Source organism: Ascidia mentula, chromosome 2, assembly GCF_947561715.1.
Source record: "Ascidia mentula chromosome 2, kaAscMent1.1, whole genome shotgun sequence".
Classification (NCBI taxonomy): Eukaryota; Metazoa; Chordata; class Ascidiacea; order Phlebobranchia; family Ascidiidae; genus Ascidia; species Ascidia mentula.
Window position 1 is genome coordinate 18,352,965 of NC_138567.1, and position 16,723 is coordinate 18,369,687.

General features: G+C 35.1%; 1 protein-coding gene across 5 annotated transcripts; it reads right to left on the reverse strand.

Annotated features, from left to right (window-relative positions):
* Nucleotides 1-4,022: 4,022 nt before the first annotated feature.
* On the reverse strand, nucleotides 4,023-15,680 carry LOC145888502 (Fanconi anemia group M protein homolog). Of its 5 annotated transcripts, XM_082979258.1 has the most exons (32): nucleotides 15,592-15,640; nucleotides 15,227-15,463; nucleotides 14,541-14,828; nucleotides 14,066-14,241; nucleotides 13,922-14,011; nucleotides 13,720-13,866; nucleotides 13,415-13,546; nucleotides 13,227-13,359; nucleotides 12,940-13,085; nucleotides 12,779-12,875; nucleotides 12,438-12,643; nucleotides 12,116-12,322; nucleotides 11,337-11,565; nucleotides 11,135-11,277; nucleotides 10,954-11,073; nucleotides 8,662-9,649; nucleotides 8,386-8,595; nucleotides 8,112-8,323; nucleotides 7,769-7,931; nucleotides 7,593-7,711; nucleotides 7,326-7,487; nucleotides 6,916-7,045; nucleotides 6,622-6,846; nucleotides 6,481-6,566; nucleotides 6,373-6,415; nucleotides 6,274-6,316; nucleotides 6,119-6,201; nucleotides 5,857-5,989; nucleotides 5,054-5,190; nucleotides 4,903-5,003; nucleotides 4,499-4,701; nucleotides 4,023-4,358 (listed from the first exon to the last, which is right to left on the reverse strand). In XM_082979258.1, the coding sequence occupies exons 2-32, from the start codon at nucleotides 15,420-15,422 to the stop codon at nucleotides 4,253-4,255; spliced, it is 5,454 nt and encodes a 1,817-aa protein (XP_082835384.1). In that variant the 5' UTR covers nucleotides 15,423-15,463; nucleotides 15,592-15,640; the 3' UTR covers nucleotides 4,023-4,252. The 5 variants fall into 5 exon arrangements, 4 of the variants coding, with proteins under 4 accessions (XP_082835384.1, XP_082835382.1, XP_082835383.1 ...); XM_082979256.1 differs by having other exon boundaries at nucleotides 4,024-4,358; nucleotides 8,386-9,649; XR_014399438.1 differs by lacking the exon at nucleotides 4,023-4,358 and adding an exon at nucleotides 4,758-4,829 and having other exon boundaries at nucleotides 4,691-4,701; nucleotides 8,386-9,649.
* Between the last annotated feature and the right edge of the window lie 1,043 nt (nucleotides 15,681-16,723).

Consider the following 16,723-nt stretch of genomic DNA (forward strand, 5'->3'; position numbering starts at 1 on the left):
CCGACACCAATCAGTTATAAACTTTTATTAAGATGGCTCAAACGAATGGCAGCAGTCCAACATGAAAATGAATTAAAGAATGCAGCAAGCCAATATGGCCTATTTAAAGTGTCCATACGTATGTTAGGGCGGACCAACAGGCCGCATCATTTGATAATTATTGTTAGACACATTTGAGTTGTCCTTCTGTATGTGGCAAACAGGTCTCGGATAAACGATGCCAATAATAACGTTCAGGTTCGTATTTCATATTAATATTACACTGTGTTCGCTACTTGTGCGAAAACGTTTCATTATCAATTAAAAACCACACGAAAATTTTTGTAACAAAGGTAGTTATCGCAATCAATTCCAAAACACTAGTTTGCGTTAAAGTTTTCATTGATTTCAATGTTTGGTGTGGTCTCAAGAGGGTTCCTCGTACAGTTCAGACTTCAAATTGCTGTGCTGAAGAAGAGTTAATTCGTGTCACGAAAAGAAATGTGGGCCAAAACTTCATACACAAATCAAGTAAACTAACCATAACCCTTAACTAAAAATATAGTGTTGAGTGTGTATCTGCGACCTTGCTCAGCGCTATTAGCATCAGGCCCTTAGCTGTTTCATACATGTGGACGGTAGTTAATGATAAAGTGTGGAACCTAACATTTCGTCTGCTTGTGGAAAACTCTCACTGAGGTGACACAGCTATGGGCCTGATGCTAATAGCGATCTGAGAAAGGTCGCAGATCCACACACTACGCTACATTGTTTCCCTTCAGGAAAAATCCTTGCACATTTTTAGTTAAGGGTTATGGTCAGTTGAAGCATAAAACTCGTAATTTACTTGATTTGTGTATGAAGTTTTGGTCCACATTTTTTGTGTGACATGAATTAACTCTTCTTTCTTTGTTTTTATTTTTCAGCACAGCAATTTGAAGTCTGAACTGTAAGAGGTCCCGAATCCATGTGAGAGAACACCAAACATTGAAATCAATGAAAACCTCAACGCAAACTTGTGTTTTGTGATGTTGTGTCGATTTTGGAATTGATTGCGATAATATTTTGGTGTGGTTTTAAATTGATAATGAAACGTGGGTATGTTTGTTTAACGTTTCATGTTTGGATTAAAAGTCGCAAAGGTTTTCTTTGGCAGATGTTCTTAATAGTGTTAGGTTCTGCAAACCTTAGGTCCGTGCTTGTCGATTGTCGTAATTTTGCTTTTGTACTTTTTGAGATCATTTAGCTGTAAAACTTGACAAAACACCGAATATGGGTCTTCGACCTTGCTTAGATTTTTTTTACCGTCCTCTCTGCTTCTCCGTTGCTTTGTTGATACCGTGGGCTGCTGGTCTGCCTGAAAAATATAGCAATTTTCAAAAACCAATAAATGCGTCCCAACCCACTGTGCAGGGAATTCGGTTGATTGTAATTCGAGTTCTTTTGTATATTGCATAAATTCGCTTCTTCTGAATTACTTTACAATATTTTACAGTTATCTGGCGCCTTCGTTAGTTATCTCGCTTGCGTTACAACTTTCAACAAGCGTTAAAAGTCTCCTTTGTCGCGTAATCATTGCAATTATTTGTTTGTTTGATCTTATTACACTACGACTCTTCCATCAAACCAGTGGTTCTTAATCTTGACACGATGACGATGTTTCAGGGGTTAGACGAAGGTCCAATGATTATCAAAAGATCAGCGACGTATCCGTCATATATTTTTTAAACATTAATTGCATAAACTAAAATATTTAGTTTTTGTAAGTTAGGTAGACAAGGCTATGTTGGATTGTAACCATAGTTTCACTTGTGTGATGTAACAATGAGCATGACAACTATTTGTACTCGCATGAGTTTAAGATAGTAATTGCTGGGCACTTCCGTGAATTTGAAAATCGTTTGTAGTCATGGCTGATGTAAACAATTAGCACATACATGACATCATTAGGCTTGAGAAAAGGGATTTTCAAAACATATTTTACTTGCTGCGTTGGAATCAAAAGAGATTCCATTGGCACCGCTAAATATGCTTTATAGAGCAACCATATCTGACCAAGCACGGTGATGACCCCGGGCGTCCTTTTGAATATTATGCGAATTCAAATCTCGGACTTTAGTCGTTTCTTCCCGACACATGTTTGAACACCATCTAGTTGCGGTAAAACGAAATAACATAACATTTCGCATGCGAAAATGACTTAGCTTGGGACACAGTAACGCAAATTCATTAAAATTGTGAAGGATTGATATCAATTCGTATTTCATTTCGTTTGCTATTTTTGCTTGTCTTATTCTTCATTTTATCGGGTTCGACAAATCTATGCAGGGGATCCAATGGGTTTGGCGAGTTAAAAAGGTTAAGAACCACTGCATTAAACAAAGGAGTCAGTCTTAGATTTAAATTTTGGACAAGATTTGTTATAATCCACACTTCAACGTCATGATCAAGCCTCGGATTTTAGACCATTTCACCTGGGTGTCTCGTATCAGGATAATACATGCAAGAACAGACTGACTTAATGTCAAGTTTCCAGAAATGCAAGACAACCAAACCTATTCGGCGTTCTTTCAAGAGTTTCAATTGATTTTGGGTTATTTCATGAACAACTAATATGTATGATATGTTGTCATATTGTTGGCTGCACTATCAACAGAAATGAGATAAGCGAGTGGTTTGGGGTCCTCGTTAATTGGCGATGAACTTAACACCAAAAGACGCGTTAGCGTACAGAGCTCCTCATGCCGTCACAGCTTGGTTTAGTGTGAAGTTCATTTTTTGGTGTGTTTAAATATATATATGATATACATTGTCGCATTATATCTTGTACACACTTGCCAGTGTTGTTGATGCATAAACAGTAGTAGAGCTTGTGTCGTAATAGTCAACAGCATCCAATTTTCATTTATTGTCTGCGATTCATTTAATTTTTGGGTGGCTACCGCGTGGACGTATTTTACTTGACAATACCCGCGACAATAACAAAGTTTTACAGCACAAAGCTGAAAGTCATAACAATATATACCAGAGGGATGTTAGTTGACAAAAAAAAATCGCCAGTTAACAAAAGTTTGAACGCGCGTGACTCGGCCGCCTTACGAGGTAGCGACTTACTTTTTTCACACAAAGATAGATCACAGGCTGAACTTTCCAACAAAAGAAAAATCAAAAAAAAATTTGCATATATATTCGAATATGAATATGATATGTTTGCTATGTCATAACCACAAGTAAACATCGATTCCCGCTGAAATCCTTAAGGGTAGATATTCTTTGGTGTCTGTACTATCTAAAAATAGTAAACGTTTTCGCGATAAAAAACGCGCGCCCTCTCAAATTTGAAGAATATTAACCATAACCCCCACATTTTTCAACGCTCTGCGCTCGCCGCGAAAGGTAACAAAAAAAATCGCCAGTTAACAAAAGTTTGAACGTGTGTAACTCTGCCATCTTAAAAGCCAGCGACTTACTTTTTTCACACAAAGATAGATCACAGGCTGAACTTTCCAACAAAAGAAAAATAAAAAAAAAATTTGCATTAATTTTTGAATATGAATATGATATGTTTGCTATGTCATAACCATAAGTAAACATCGATTCCCGATGGAATCCTTAAGAATCCTTAAGGCGATTTTTTTTGTTACCTTTCGCGGCGAGCGCAGAGCGTTGAAAAATGTGGGGGTTATGGTTAATATTCTTCAAATTTGAGAGGGCGCGCGTTTTTTATCGCGAAAACGTTTACTATTTTTAGATAGTACAGACACCAAAGAATATCTACCCTTAAGGATTTCAGCGGGAATCGATGTTTACTTGTGGTTATGACATAGCAAACATATCATATTCATATTCGAATATTAATGCAAAATTTTTTTTGATTTTTCTTTTGTTGGAAAGTTCAGCCTGTGATCTATCTTTGTGTGAAAAAAGTAAGTCGCTACCTCGTAAGGCGGCCGAGTCACGCGCGTTCAAACTTTTGTTAACTGGCGATTTTTTTTTGTCAACTAACATCCCTCTGGTCAATATATATATGCCGTTCTACCACCTGCAGCGTCCTCACACATTTTCCTATGGTTCAGATGGACAATTTAGTGCCAACTCGCTAACAGGTCATCAGCCGACCTTCATCGACACAAATTGGCAGCCGCGTACCCTGTACATCCATTGCAGCACTAAACTTACTCGATAAAGCCAAAGAAATGAATAGAAATCAGTTTATTGTATCAGAATAAAGTCAACGTTACAAGGTAGTTGGCGTAAACTAAAACAAACATTTTTACTCCGGAATCATTTGAAGGTCAAACATTTTGGCAAAAAATTTCCTTAGATTTTCTGCGTTTTTGGTACTTAGGGAACCCCCTTTTACTATTTCGTCGACTGAGCTGCAAAACAACAAATCAACATAAATTCGTGGAAACCACAATTTTAGCTGAGATATTAAATATTCCATGTGTTGTTTGTGTTTGTAAAAATTGGGGAAAAAACCTGGTAAATTTGTTTACAATGTGGCTTCTTGTGTTACCTGATACAAATGTGTTGGATGGACTTGAAATTTTGACTCAAGTATTTAGCAGAAAGGTACGAAACTCCAGGAAATGATGAACAAACATTGAACAGGTTTCTTGAATGGGCGCTAGAGGCTGAAGCAACAACAGATTCATCAATTTCTTCTCCACAGTCTGACTCACGCCTAGCAACTGTATAGATGATGTCAGCGGAATCTTCCTAAACATAAATTTAGGTTCAACATATTCACTATTTGTTTGTTATTCCCAACTCACCATTCCTTGCATAATAATTTTTCTCTAATATTTCATATTTTTTTTCATGTTTTACGTAATGTTGATCATAAACTACAACAAAAATAGCTTTGGACTCAAAACAAATGTGTAAATTCAACCTAATTTTGGAAATTATCCCACTAACCTGGTTATCACTAAATAAAACCTTAACTGATCTATTTGAGATGGTAACAAGGTTCAACATATAATTGTTGAGTTGTGAAGTAGAACTCCATCCAAGTTTGTCTAAAACACGACATTATTTTTGTGTTCTTAACTAAACGTATTTTACTCACTTGGTTTTGGTCGATCTTTTTCCACAAGCAAATACGTTTTGGAATAGAAATGTTTTGCAAGATTGATGACTGAAGTAAGTTTGTTGCGGGATGAAACAGTAGATAAATCTGCGGCACTTTTACGAAACATTGCCGTCCTTAAAAAAGACAAACAACTAATTTTGATAATTTACTATACACTACAAGTGACAATAAAATCGATGAAATGTCTTTAACTGCCCTAAACCCTAAATAATGTCCTTAAACACCAAACAAACCAATCAAACTACAGGCATAAACAGCAAAACAATTATACTTTGATATGAACAGAATAGCCAATACAGTGCTGGAAAACTTCATGTAAACGTTTCGATTGTTTGCGCTTGTTTAATTCCCCGCCTTTTTCTAGAACTTCCCAACTTCACCGTACCATTTTTGCCGATCCGCCTTCATTTGTATTGATAATGGTTGTAGAAACAATCGAAACGTTTACATGAAGTTTTCCAGCACTGTATTGGCTATTCTGTTCATATTAAAGATTTACAAAACCGTTAGTTATGTTCCTAAATTATACTTTGCTTTTGTTTGTTTTTATTCTTTTGTTTAGCACAGAAACTGATGATGCTGATTGCTGTTATGACAAAATTAAAATTTCTGTAAAATCTTAAAAAAAAGATGGCACTGACGCTTATCATCCATCATTGTTTGTGAGTTATTTTGGACAATTATTAACCATTGATAAAAGTAACAATTTATGAAATACAAAATAAAATGTTGTAAATTTAGAATGAAAAATAATTCAAAAGAATAAGATGCACCAATACCTGCGGCTGATGAGAAAATGACAAGAATGAAGAGGAGCAACCAGAACATTAACATCATGTTTAGTTCGTAAACGTTGAACTAACCTTCCAACACCACTTGCTTCCCGGTTGTCGATCATCACAACCAACTTATCTTCACAAGAATCAACGACTCAATTTTGACAAAAAATAACAAATCATAAAATAACAAGCTCACAACATCTACCCACATAGTTTTATTGTTTTTTGGTTCAAGTTCTTTTAATAAGTTTTTGAAACTTACTTTTTTTATCATGATGTGTTGATAACGCAATTAAACTATCGTCCAAGTTTTGCATTTTTATTGGAATCAATCGAGGTGAAAAGCTAAAAAGGACGATAAACCAAAGTTAATAATGTATTCCCTTTAAACAGTTACATACATAAAATTTATATTACCTTACATTTACTGCATCGCTAGCTGATGATTGATGAGACTTTTCTGAAACAAAAAATGTTCGGTTTAAAAATAAAGAGATAAATTTATTTGCAACTTACCTTGATCTAGAAAGCTTTTTTGATGAGAAGCATTGATTTTTTCCTTTAAACATAACACTGTTAATAAAGTCACTAAGAATGTTGTGTTGCAACAAACAGCCATGTTACCTTTTGTTTCTCTCTTAACTTTTGTTGCTTAAGCTTTGATTGCATTAATCTCTCTGCCCTGGTAGAAATTGAGTGAGATTCTCTGCCTGAAATAATACGTGAATGTTTAATAACTTAAAAAATATTGGTTTTGATAATTACCAAGTTTTGTTGTTGATAAATTTTCAGAAATCTGTTTTGTTTGTGTTGTGTTCGAAGTGGAAGCAACGTTGTTATTTCCACAATTTTGTTCTTCACCTAGTTTGTCCAGACAATCTTGACAGACCCAACCTTTGCTTGTTAAAACACATCCACAAACTTTACAAAACCTTTCCCAACTTCTTGTTAACTTGATATCTTTTGCACACTTCAACTTTTCAACACATTCTATATATTATTTTTGCAATTAATGCAAGAGTAATTTATGATTAGCTTGAAATGATCAATGATTATTACCTGGTTTTGTCCCACATGTAATTGCTTCATCAATATCTGTTGCATCCGAATCATCGTCACAAACTAAAATTTTTCGTCCTTTTTTCATCACTGGTTTAGATTTCAATTTCATTGCATTTTGTAATTTTACCTTTCAAAACACAGAGAAAATTATTTTTCTGAAAGAACTTTTTTGTGCTCAGAAACTTAATTCTTCTAATATTTATTCTTTCTTAAAAAAAAAGTGTAAATTTTTCAATGTTAATACCAAGTTCTTACAACAATAAGTTCATGTAAACTTCTTTGGGAATACTTTTAATTTATTTTTTGTAAATGTGTTGGAATTGGATTCATTTGCATTGGAATTGTTAAAATGTGTTCTGTGACTTAGTGGAAATATTCTGTAGTGATAAAACATTTTTGCATCCAACCTCTCTTCTTGTTTTTGGTCGATTTCTTTCCCAATTATCTGGTGATGGAAACTGATTTTGGGACAAGATGGTGATTTCCCCAAAATCTTCACATACCTCAGTTTGATCGTTTGGAACAACAAAACTATCTTCAAAATATTCAGAGTCACTCTCTTCAACAACCTTTAACAAAAAGAAAACAAACGCTTGAAATAATGCAATTTACATAATTCTTTAAATCAACATTGTGATTATTATAACCATGTGAAATGCAAAACAGTGACGTACTTGTGAATACACATCAATGCCAACACCTTTTCCATAAGCAAGTTTATATTTTCCTTTGATGTTTGCAGATGGACTTTTGACAGATCTGAGATACATTTCACGTTCATCTGGTATACTTTCTGTTCAAAGTGAAAGTATTACAACAACATGTGAATAAAATGTTTGACAACAATCACCATCGGCTTTAACATGTTGAGTTAGTTGTGTTGCATCATTGACAAACTTCACTAAATCTTCATCAAATTCATCATCAGTAATTTCATCAGACGACAAAATCTCACCACTCACATCAGCTTCATTGTCAATGAAAGAAAGTGGATTGGGTTCATATTTTGATGCCTGCAGATGATAATGGAGGAAGTTGCACACAGAATTCTTTCCATACAAATAATTTATTGACATGGAAGATATTCATGGAATTGACTTGGATCGTTACATTGATGAAAAAGAATGAGAGAAATGATTTTCTCCTACAAACAACCAAAATATAATGATGTTAAATATGAAACTGGTTTTTACTTTCTTTTTGTGACCAAATAATTCAAGTTTGGGTGTGCTGTGCTTCAACACAGGCAAGTGTGATTTCATGCTTTCAGGCTTCTTCGAAACATCAAATTTTTCGAGGACCGGACTTCCAGCTTCACTCATTGATTCACAATCAGAAGACAAAAAGTGCATCTTTTTTCTTTGTTGTTTACGAACAGGAGTTATTTCACAACTTGTCGTGCTTTCTAAAAATACATTTTAACTTTATACAAAAAAAAATGTATCTTACCACATCACCACATCATACCATTGTTTTTGTCTCGTGGTAAACCTGAACATTTCTTTTTCGGTAAAATGACAAAATCATCGTCATCACTCGAGTTTGGAACAACCAAATTCCTTCGTCGTTTGAGGCTGGATTGTCTTTTAAGTGGATTTTGATTTGTTTTTTTACTTACATGATTATCAGTTGAACTTTCAAATGCAGCTCGATGTGGTTTTACTGTGGCAACTGGAACTGTATGATCAACATAGACTGATAAATCTGCAAATAATTCCTGATTTTTTCTACGTTGATACTGACTTATATTAATGCTGTTGTTTGAAGTATTTTCACATGACCTGGGGTTAACTTGGCTTTGGCATGACTGTGATGCATTGTGGGTAACAGAATATGCTGAAATATTTTCATTGCCTGCTAAACTTATTTTTGATTTTGCAGAAAAATCTTCACAGCCAAGTTCAAAGTTCAAATCAAATTGGGGGTTGAACATATCTGCCGACATATTAAAAAATTCAAATCCAGATGATTTTATTTCTTTGTTACTCTGCATTTTGATGCTGGAGTTAGGACAAAAAGTTTCTTCAGTTTCAAGGTTTGAATTTTTGTCGTTTACACTTTGTTTACTGGATGTCAACATTCTACCAAGCTTTTTTTGTGAACCCTTGTTAACATTTTCACTTCCATCTGAATTTTTCAAAAAGAGACACTTTTTTTCCCTTTTTGTATGTTGCTGTAGATTATGTGGAGACATTTTTTCATCATGCTTTAAAATGTTTTCCTCATTTGTGAAATTGTTCAAATTTACTTTGAAGTCGTCAACTTCATCACAAGAATCTCCAAACTTTTTGTCAGAATGCATTTCCTCATTATCCCAAATTTGAAAACATGATCGTTTTTTCTTCACTTCGGATTGTTTAGGGAAGTTATCAAGGAAATCAAACAAGGATGAATCGATGAGCGGGGGAGTGGAAATTTGAACTTCTTTCTCACCAACATTTTCTATTTTTTCATCAGTTTTACAATTTAGAGAGAGAGGAAAAATAGCAGACAAATTGTCAAAAATTGAAGTAATTTTGGACTCCTTTACTGTTTCTGTACTTTTATGTTGTTTGTGTTGCGGAATGTCAATTGTGCAAATCGGTTGAACTTTTTTACCTAAATCTGTTTGTTGCTCAAAACACTCTCCAACTTCTTCTGATTCCATTTTCATTTTCTTGGCTAATTTAAACTTTTTTTTGTCATCATTTGCAGTTTGTCCATGTTTCAAGTTCTCACAAAAATTAAGTATCTGAAAAAAATATGTTGAAAGTTCATTTTTAACCATTAAATGCAGTGGTTCTTAACCTTTCTATCTCGCCAAACCCATTGGATCCCCTGGATAGATTTGTCGAACCCGATAAAATGAAGAATAAGACAAGCAAAAATAGCAAACGAAATGAAATACGAATTGATATCAATCCTTCACAATTTTAATGAATTTGCGTTACTGTGTCCCAAGCTAAGTCATTTTTGCATGCAAAATGTTATGCTATTTCGTTTTACCGCAACTAGATTACAATGGTGTTCAAATATGTGTCGGGGAGAAACGACTAAAGTCCGAGATTTGAATTCGCATAATATTCAACAGTTAGGATCATCACCAAATCACCATGCTTGGTCAGATATGGTTGCTCTATAAAGCATATTTAGCGGTGCCAATAATGGAATCTCTTTTGATTCCAACGCAGCAAGTAAAATATGTTTTGAAAATCCCTTTTCTCAAGCCTAATGATGTCATGTATGTGCTGATTGTTTACATCAGCCATCAGCCGACGACGAACCACTGTGGAGCGCACTATGACCAAACGGAACTGCTTGGTAACCGATAGTGCAAAAGGCAAAAAACACCAATGTAACATATGCGCAAAAAAAAGCCATCATATTGCAAAGCTGCAGACAGGGTGTGTACACGCACTGTTTCGACCTGTAAGGTCTCATCAGTGCAGCTGTTGAGTGGCACTGTGCTAGCTTTCACACTAGCAGGCACACTAGTTTCCACTTTGTGGTACCTTTCGGTCAACGTCGATCTGCAGGGTACCCTATACTGGGTACAAAACAACAGAGACGACGAACCACTTACAGGTCGAAACAGTGCGTGTACACACCCTGTCTGCAGCTTTGCAATATTATGGCTTTTTTTGCACATATATTACATTGGTGTTTTTTGCCTTTTGCACTATCGGTTACCAAGCAGTTCCGTTTGGCCATAGTGCGCTCCACAGTGGTTCGTCGTCTCTGTTGTTCGGTACCTAGTATAGGGTACCCTGCAGATCGACGTTGACCGAAAGGTACCACAAAGTGGAAACTAGTGTGCCTGCTAGTGTGAAAGCTAGCACAGTGCCCCTGCAACAGCTGCACTGATGAGACCTTACAGGTCGAAACATTGCGTGTACACACCCTGTCTGCAGTTTGCAATGTTTAAAAACATATAACGAATACGTTCGCTGATTTTTTTTAATCATTGAAGCTTCGTTGAACCCCTGAAACCTCGCCATCGAACCCCAGGGGTTTGACCGAACAAAGGTTAAAAAACACAGGTTTACAGAATTTTACCTCTGACAATATTTCACTTTGCGATGAATGTCCCACAAATTTAGTTTGTTGAAGTCTTTGCTGCCATGGTAACCATTCAAACAAAGAAATGTTGTTTTGATTTTCCTTTAACTGTATCAACTAAAAAGGATTTAGATAAAACAAATATATATTGCTGCAGAAACATTTTATCAATCTTTACCTCTTTGTTCAAAGAAAACATTTTACCAAGCTGAGGTAATTTCTTGACAGATAATTTGTCGTGTAAACTCGAACAACATTTTGTTTTCCAATATTCTCGCTGTGCCTCAGAAAGTAATGTTTTCTTGTTGGAATTCTCAACAGCTTTGGTGTTGGTTGAAGTGTTAAACCAAAATATAAAAAGAAACAGTAAACGCTAATACCTTGCTTTAACATCATCGAAACATCAGCAACACTTCTGCTTTTTTTCTTTTCTTTAACTTTTGTCCCAATACATTTTTTTGGAAAAACTGTTATAAACATTTTGTGGCAAGTTGGTTTGATTCCAGGTGGAATCATCCTTGGATTATGAGAATAATATTGTAAGTTTTTTCCAGCTCCAGTTATGGCTTTATGGATACTTTTCCGACTCACAACACTTGAATTATAATCCTACAATAAACATAACAATTTATTGTCAACTACAAACACCAGAACAAAGTTTGCTATTTTCTCCATTTCCATCAGTCCTAAATTGACTCTTATGTAAAACAGTAGTTTTTAATTTTTTGGTTGCACCCCCAGACATAATTCATTAAATCTCGCTCCCCCTCATAAAAATCCAATTCAAAAAGGATTTTTATGTTTTTTTAATATCACTCATCAAATGCCGGAATAAAGGGAGGTTTTTTAAAGCAAGTGTTTAATCCAGGGAATAGTGGATGGCAATACATTGCAGGTCGGCTGCACAGTTGAGTTTGTTTCATGCTTTTTTTCTTCACACTTACAAATGCAAAACAACAAGCCAGAAGGATAAAAATACTTTTGTCAGCAAATTACCTCATAGTTGACTCAAATTTTCGTAACGTTTAACTGCAAACACTTCACATGTATTGATCACTGATTGGTCGCTAGGCAGGTATTCTAAAAACTTTTGCGCCAACATCGACAACCTTTCACCCCCCCCCCCCAGTAAAAGAATTCTTGATTTAAAATATTTCACCCTTTCTTCCTTTCCTTCAGTAAGGAGCATAACAACTTTTCCAGCACGCTTTCTTCCTGTCCTTCCCATGCGTTGCACGAGACGAATAGGACTTTTATGTGAATCAAAACAAACTATTAGATCAACATCTCCGATGTCAAGACCTTCTTCTCCGACACACGTTGCAATGAGAGTGTTGTACTCACCATTTCGAAATTTATTCACAACCTGTCAAATATTCTTGGTAAACATGAGGTACTTTAGTAATAACATGATTTTCCAACAAAATCTTTTTCAATAAATGTACACATAAACACAAATTTAATAAGCTTTGTGTTATTACCATGAGTTGATCTTTTTGAGTAAAACGTCTATTTGACTTGTTCCCAGTTGATTGGTTATCAACAGGGTTGGTCGATGGAGCGTGACCAACAAACTGCATTGGTCGAACTAATGGACGATGTGTTTGTAAAAGTTCAGTTATTTCACGAACTGTATCGCGATATTGACAAAAAATCATAACTCGAGTTTCCAAACCCTGGGTTGATTCTGTGTAGATATTCTGAATTACCAAAAATTACAGTCTTCAACTAAACACGTTCTTTAAACCTAATCTTTCCCCTTGACCAGTTTTGATACAAAGTTAAACCATTTGTCATAGAATGCTTTAAAAAAGGTTATTACCCTGGTTGTTAAAAGTTTTAAAATGCTTAAGAACAACATCTTCAAGCTGCTTCATTTTCGGATGTCCGTATACATATGCTGAAGCATGGCCCTGGACCTGTACACAAACACGCTCATTCATTTACTTGGGAGAGGATAGGAAAATATAGGATGTGACGAACATTATCCCTTGGCAGTTGCTGCGATTCTCCAGCTTGTGTGAGCAACACAACTGAACTTGGTGAGCTTCCGTACATTTCTGTTAACTCCTCATAAATGGAGATAAATGTTGAGTTTGTTTGTAAAATTGCTTTTGATCTCATGTTTCCTAAAAATATGAAAATGTTGACAGATTTTTTACAATTTTCAACTGGTTGTAAAAAGTTTCTGACAAAGTTTTTCTTAGTTGGTGAGGATGTGTTTCATAATTTCGAAGTCGTGTTACTGATGTTTACATTATACGCACTACCTTTGCTTCCCTCAACAATCCCTTTCAGAAATATAAAAAATGATTTCATTCCATGTTGCAGCAACAATTCCAAACCATGCAACAAACTGATGGAAATTGCAAAATCTCCTTCCACAATTCCAACTGTTTGTTTCTGCACGACAGACAGTTTTACATGGAACTGAAAACTTAAGATTTTTATGTCTTACTGAAAGACCAGAGGGAGGATCTTGACGGAATTGATCGCGTGACATTAAGAGAGAATATTTTGATAAAAATGTAACATCTTTGTTGAACATCGCTTTGTTCTTCCCCAAATTGTTTACAAAAAGTTGAATCACCTATAGAAATAATACAATTTAGGAAATTATAGCATTGTTTTAATGTATAATTGATGAAGTGGCCCAACATTGAGCATGGTTTGAAAATTGTGTTTAAAGGTATTTAAATCAAAACAGATTTTTGGATTTTTTATTTGAGTAAAATATGTTGCATTCACATAAATATTACTCACACTTGTATATCTTTCCTTTAGACTGAGTATCTTTGAATCAAGTTTAACGACAATTTTTTCTACTTTTTTTGAGTGTATGTATTGTTGGATATCAAGTGAATCTTCTCCACGGATCTCTATGTGTGAAATGAGCAAATTTGTCAATACCTGCAAAGAAGTGCTAATGAATATAAGAATTTCTAACAATAAAACATACAATCACCTGCTGCACAGACTTGAGATCACTTCCAGGAGTTGCACTCAATGCAAGCACACGGAAATCACGGGTGTACGCAAGAAGTTGTTGAACAACCTTCAACAGTTTAGAAGTCTAATTACACAGATTGATGACGATTGCACGATATACCTGGCAGTAAGCATGATTGCCAAGTGCCTTATGTGCTTCATCAATAACCAGACACTTTATTTGTTTTGCTGGACAAACACCTTTTGTTAAATCATTGTTGATAACTTGGGGTGTTAAAAAGAAAACTCGCTTTGAGTTCCAAAGTTCTTCCCGACGGTTTGATGCCATAGTTGAACCTAAACAAAAGATTTTGCTGTAGAACTCCCAATTCGTGTACAACTATAACAGAAGAGCTTTGTGGAGGTTTATTTCACTTTGGAAAAAAACATTTCTTCAATAAAGGCAGATGATAACATGATTAGTTTTCATGATTGCTTAGTGTGTAAAATATCAATTCTGAATATGTTCTTTTCTGCCATTATTCAAATTTAATTTGCAGTGTGCATTGTCACTGAGTAATATTTGCAATTGGCTACAAAAGCTCAAGCCTTAAACCGGCCACTAAATGAACCAAATGTAACCTCAAGCACCAAACCTGTTATTTGAACCTGATCTTCCATTGGAATTCCCATGATATTATAGCAAGCTTCAATTTGTTGTGAAACAAGAGGTTTTGTTGGTGCCATGAACACAATCTTTCTCTCTGGAAACCATCTGTAGTAGTTGTAAATCACAACAGATGCAATGAAAGTTTTTCCTAAGCCAGTGGGGAGGGCCACAAGTGTATTTTCAAACAATGCTTTGTGGACAATTGAATATTGATAATTTCTCATTGGGTAATTGGTCGGATAGATCCACAGTTTTCCAGCAAATGCATCAAATTCTTCAAAAAATTTTAAAATATTTTAACTGTTTTACATATCAATTTATTATCAAAATTATTTGTTTAGTTCAATCTGAATAGTTTTTGGAGTGTTTATGCAAACATGAAATTACAAAAAATTCTCTGTTTTCAGAAAATGATGTGTAACCGTAAAACAATTCAATGTAACTCCAACATTCACTGTTTACATAAATGCAATGTTCAGTGAAAAAGAAAATATATCAACAAACTACAGTTAGTATCAGCAATTGTAGCTTTTGACAAGGCCACAATCAGAAGAAAAGTAGTGAGTGTGGCAATATATGTATATAGTTGTATTTTGTATCAGCAGCATCAACTTTGCATGCAATTAGTTTTATTTATTTGCCTTCAAGTGATAAAAAAAACAACCAACATACCATTACGCACAGAGGATATGTTAGGATTTTTCTGATTTTCAAGTGCCACTGTAGCACTCAGGAGATCATCGTCATCAACCTCTTCACTACTCAACTCGATCACTTCATTCAAAGGTGGTTTATTCTCTGGCTTAATCGTTTTAAATTCTTTTTTCCATGTTTGGAACAAGGTCCTTTGTTTTGTAGGAAGTGCCATAACCAAATAGATTAAACTGCTTTGCGCAATTATTTCCTACCCTGTATGTTGTCAACAAGAACCACAACTGCAATGTGCTGTTTTCAGTTATAAATGCATGCATGTCTTTTGGACATCACAATGCATATTCAAGAAAAGTATCAAATATAAAATTACCCCACAAATATACCTTGGGGAAGTGAAGTGTAAGCTTGTTAATAATATCGCACTTTTCGCGCTTCTTCTGGTTGTCTTGAGAACCGTATTTTAATAATTTGTCTTTTATTGGTGCAACCGTGCAATAACCCTTCATTTATCCAACTTATTTTTGTATCGTCCACCAAAAAATGCACTTCAGATTGTTATCACTGAAATTTCACTCAAACATTTGGCAAACTATATTTTTTATCTCTAAAAATTTCCCGCCACTGATGATGATGACCATGAAGGAATATTTTTTTATGTGCGGGTTATCAGGCAGAATCCAAACATGTTTTATGAATCTAGGCAAGTCTTATAACTTGAACAAAAATTCTTCCGGAAGGAAAATACACACGAATGCAAATCCCAGGTTTTCCATTAGAATGACTTGGAACATAAAGTGTTTTGCCAGGCCGGCCATGTCACATTCAGCCGCGTGTCAAAATACTTTCGGCAACTTATTATTTTATCAAAATCTCTGTATCAGTCAAGAAAGTTGGGCAGAATAACAAGAAAGCAAATAAATAAAAATCGGTGCAAATGTTTACATCAATTATTTACATCAAATTACTTAAAACTACGCGATTTTAGGTGTTTTGCCAACGTCACGTCACATTCAACCGCGTGCTAAAATGCTTTCCCGCGTCAGAAAAGCTTTTTTTAAATCTTTGTATCTATGAAGAATGTAGTGGTGAATTACGGAAAAGAAATTAAAAACGGTTCAAATCCCAGGTTTTCCATTAGAATAAAAAAAAATGCGCTGTTTTACGTGTTTTGCTATGGGGGTTGCATCTATCACGTCATATTGGAGAACATTTCCCAGTATCGTGATGCTATTGTTTAACACGCAATTGCTTTGTCCCGACATCAACCTTTTACAATTAGCCACGGGAAGTTTCCAAACTCACGTCAACTCGATTAGAACGAACGAACATTCATCATTCATGCTAGTTGACATAAGTAGCGCTCCGTCCACCTCATTAAAACGTTCTGCACCAATCTTGTCATAACCTTCAACACTAACGTCATTTTTTAAAGTAGTGTTCCTTTTACCTGAACTCAATTAGCTGCACTCTCTCTGGCCAAATATTCCGTTCAAATTTATCATTTAACCAGAAATA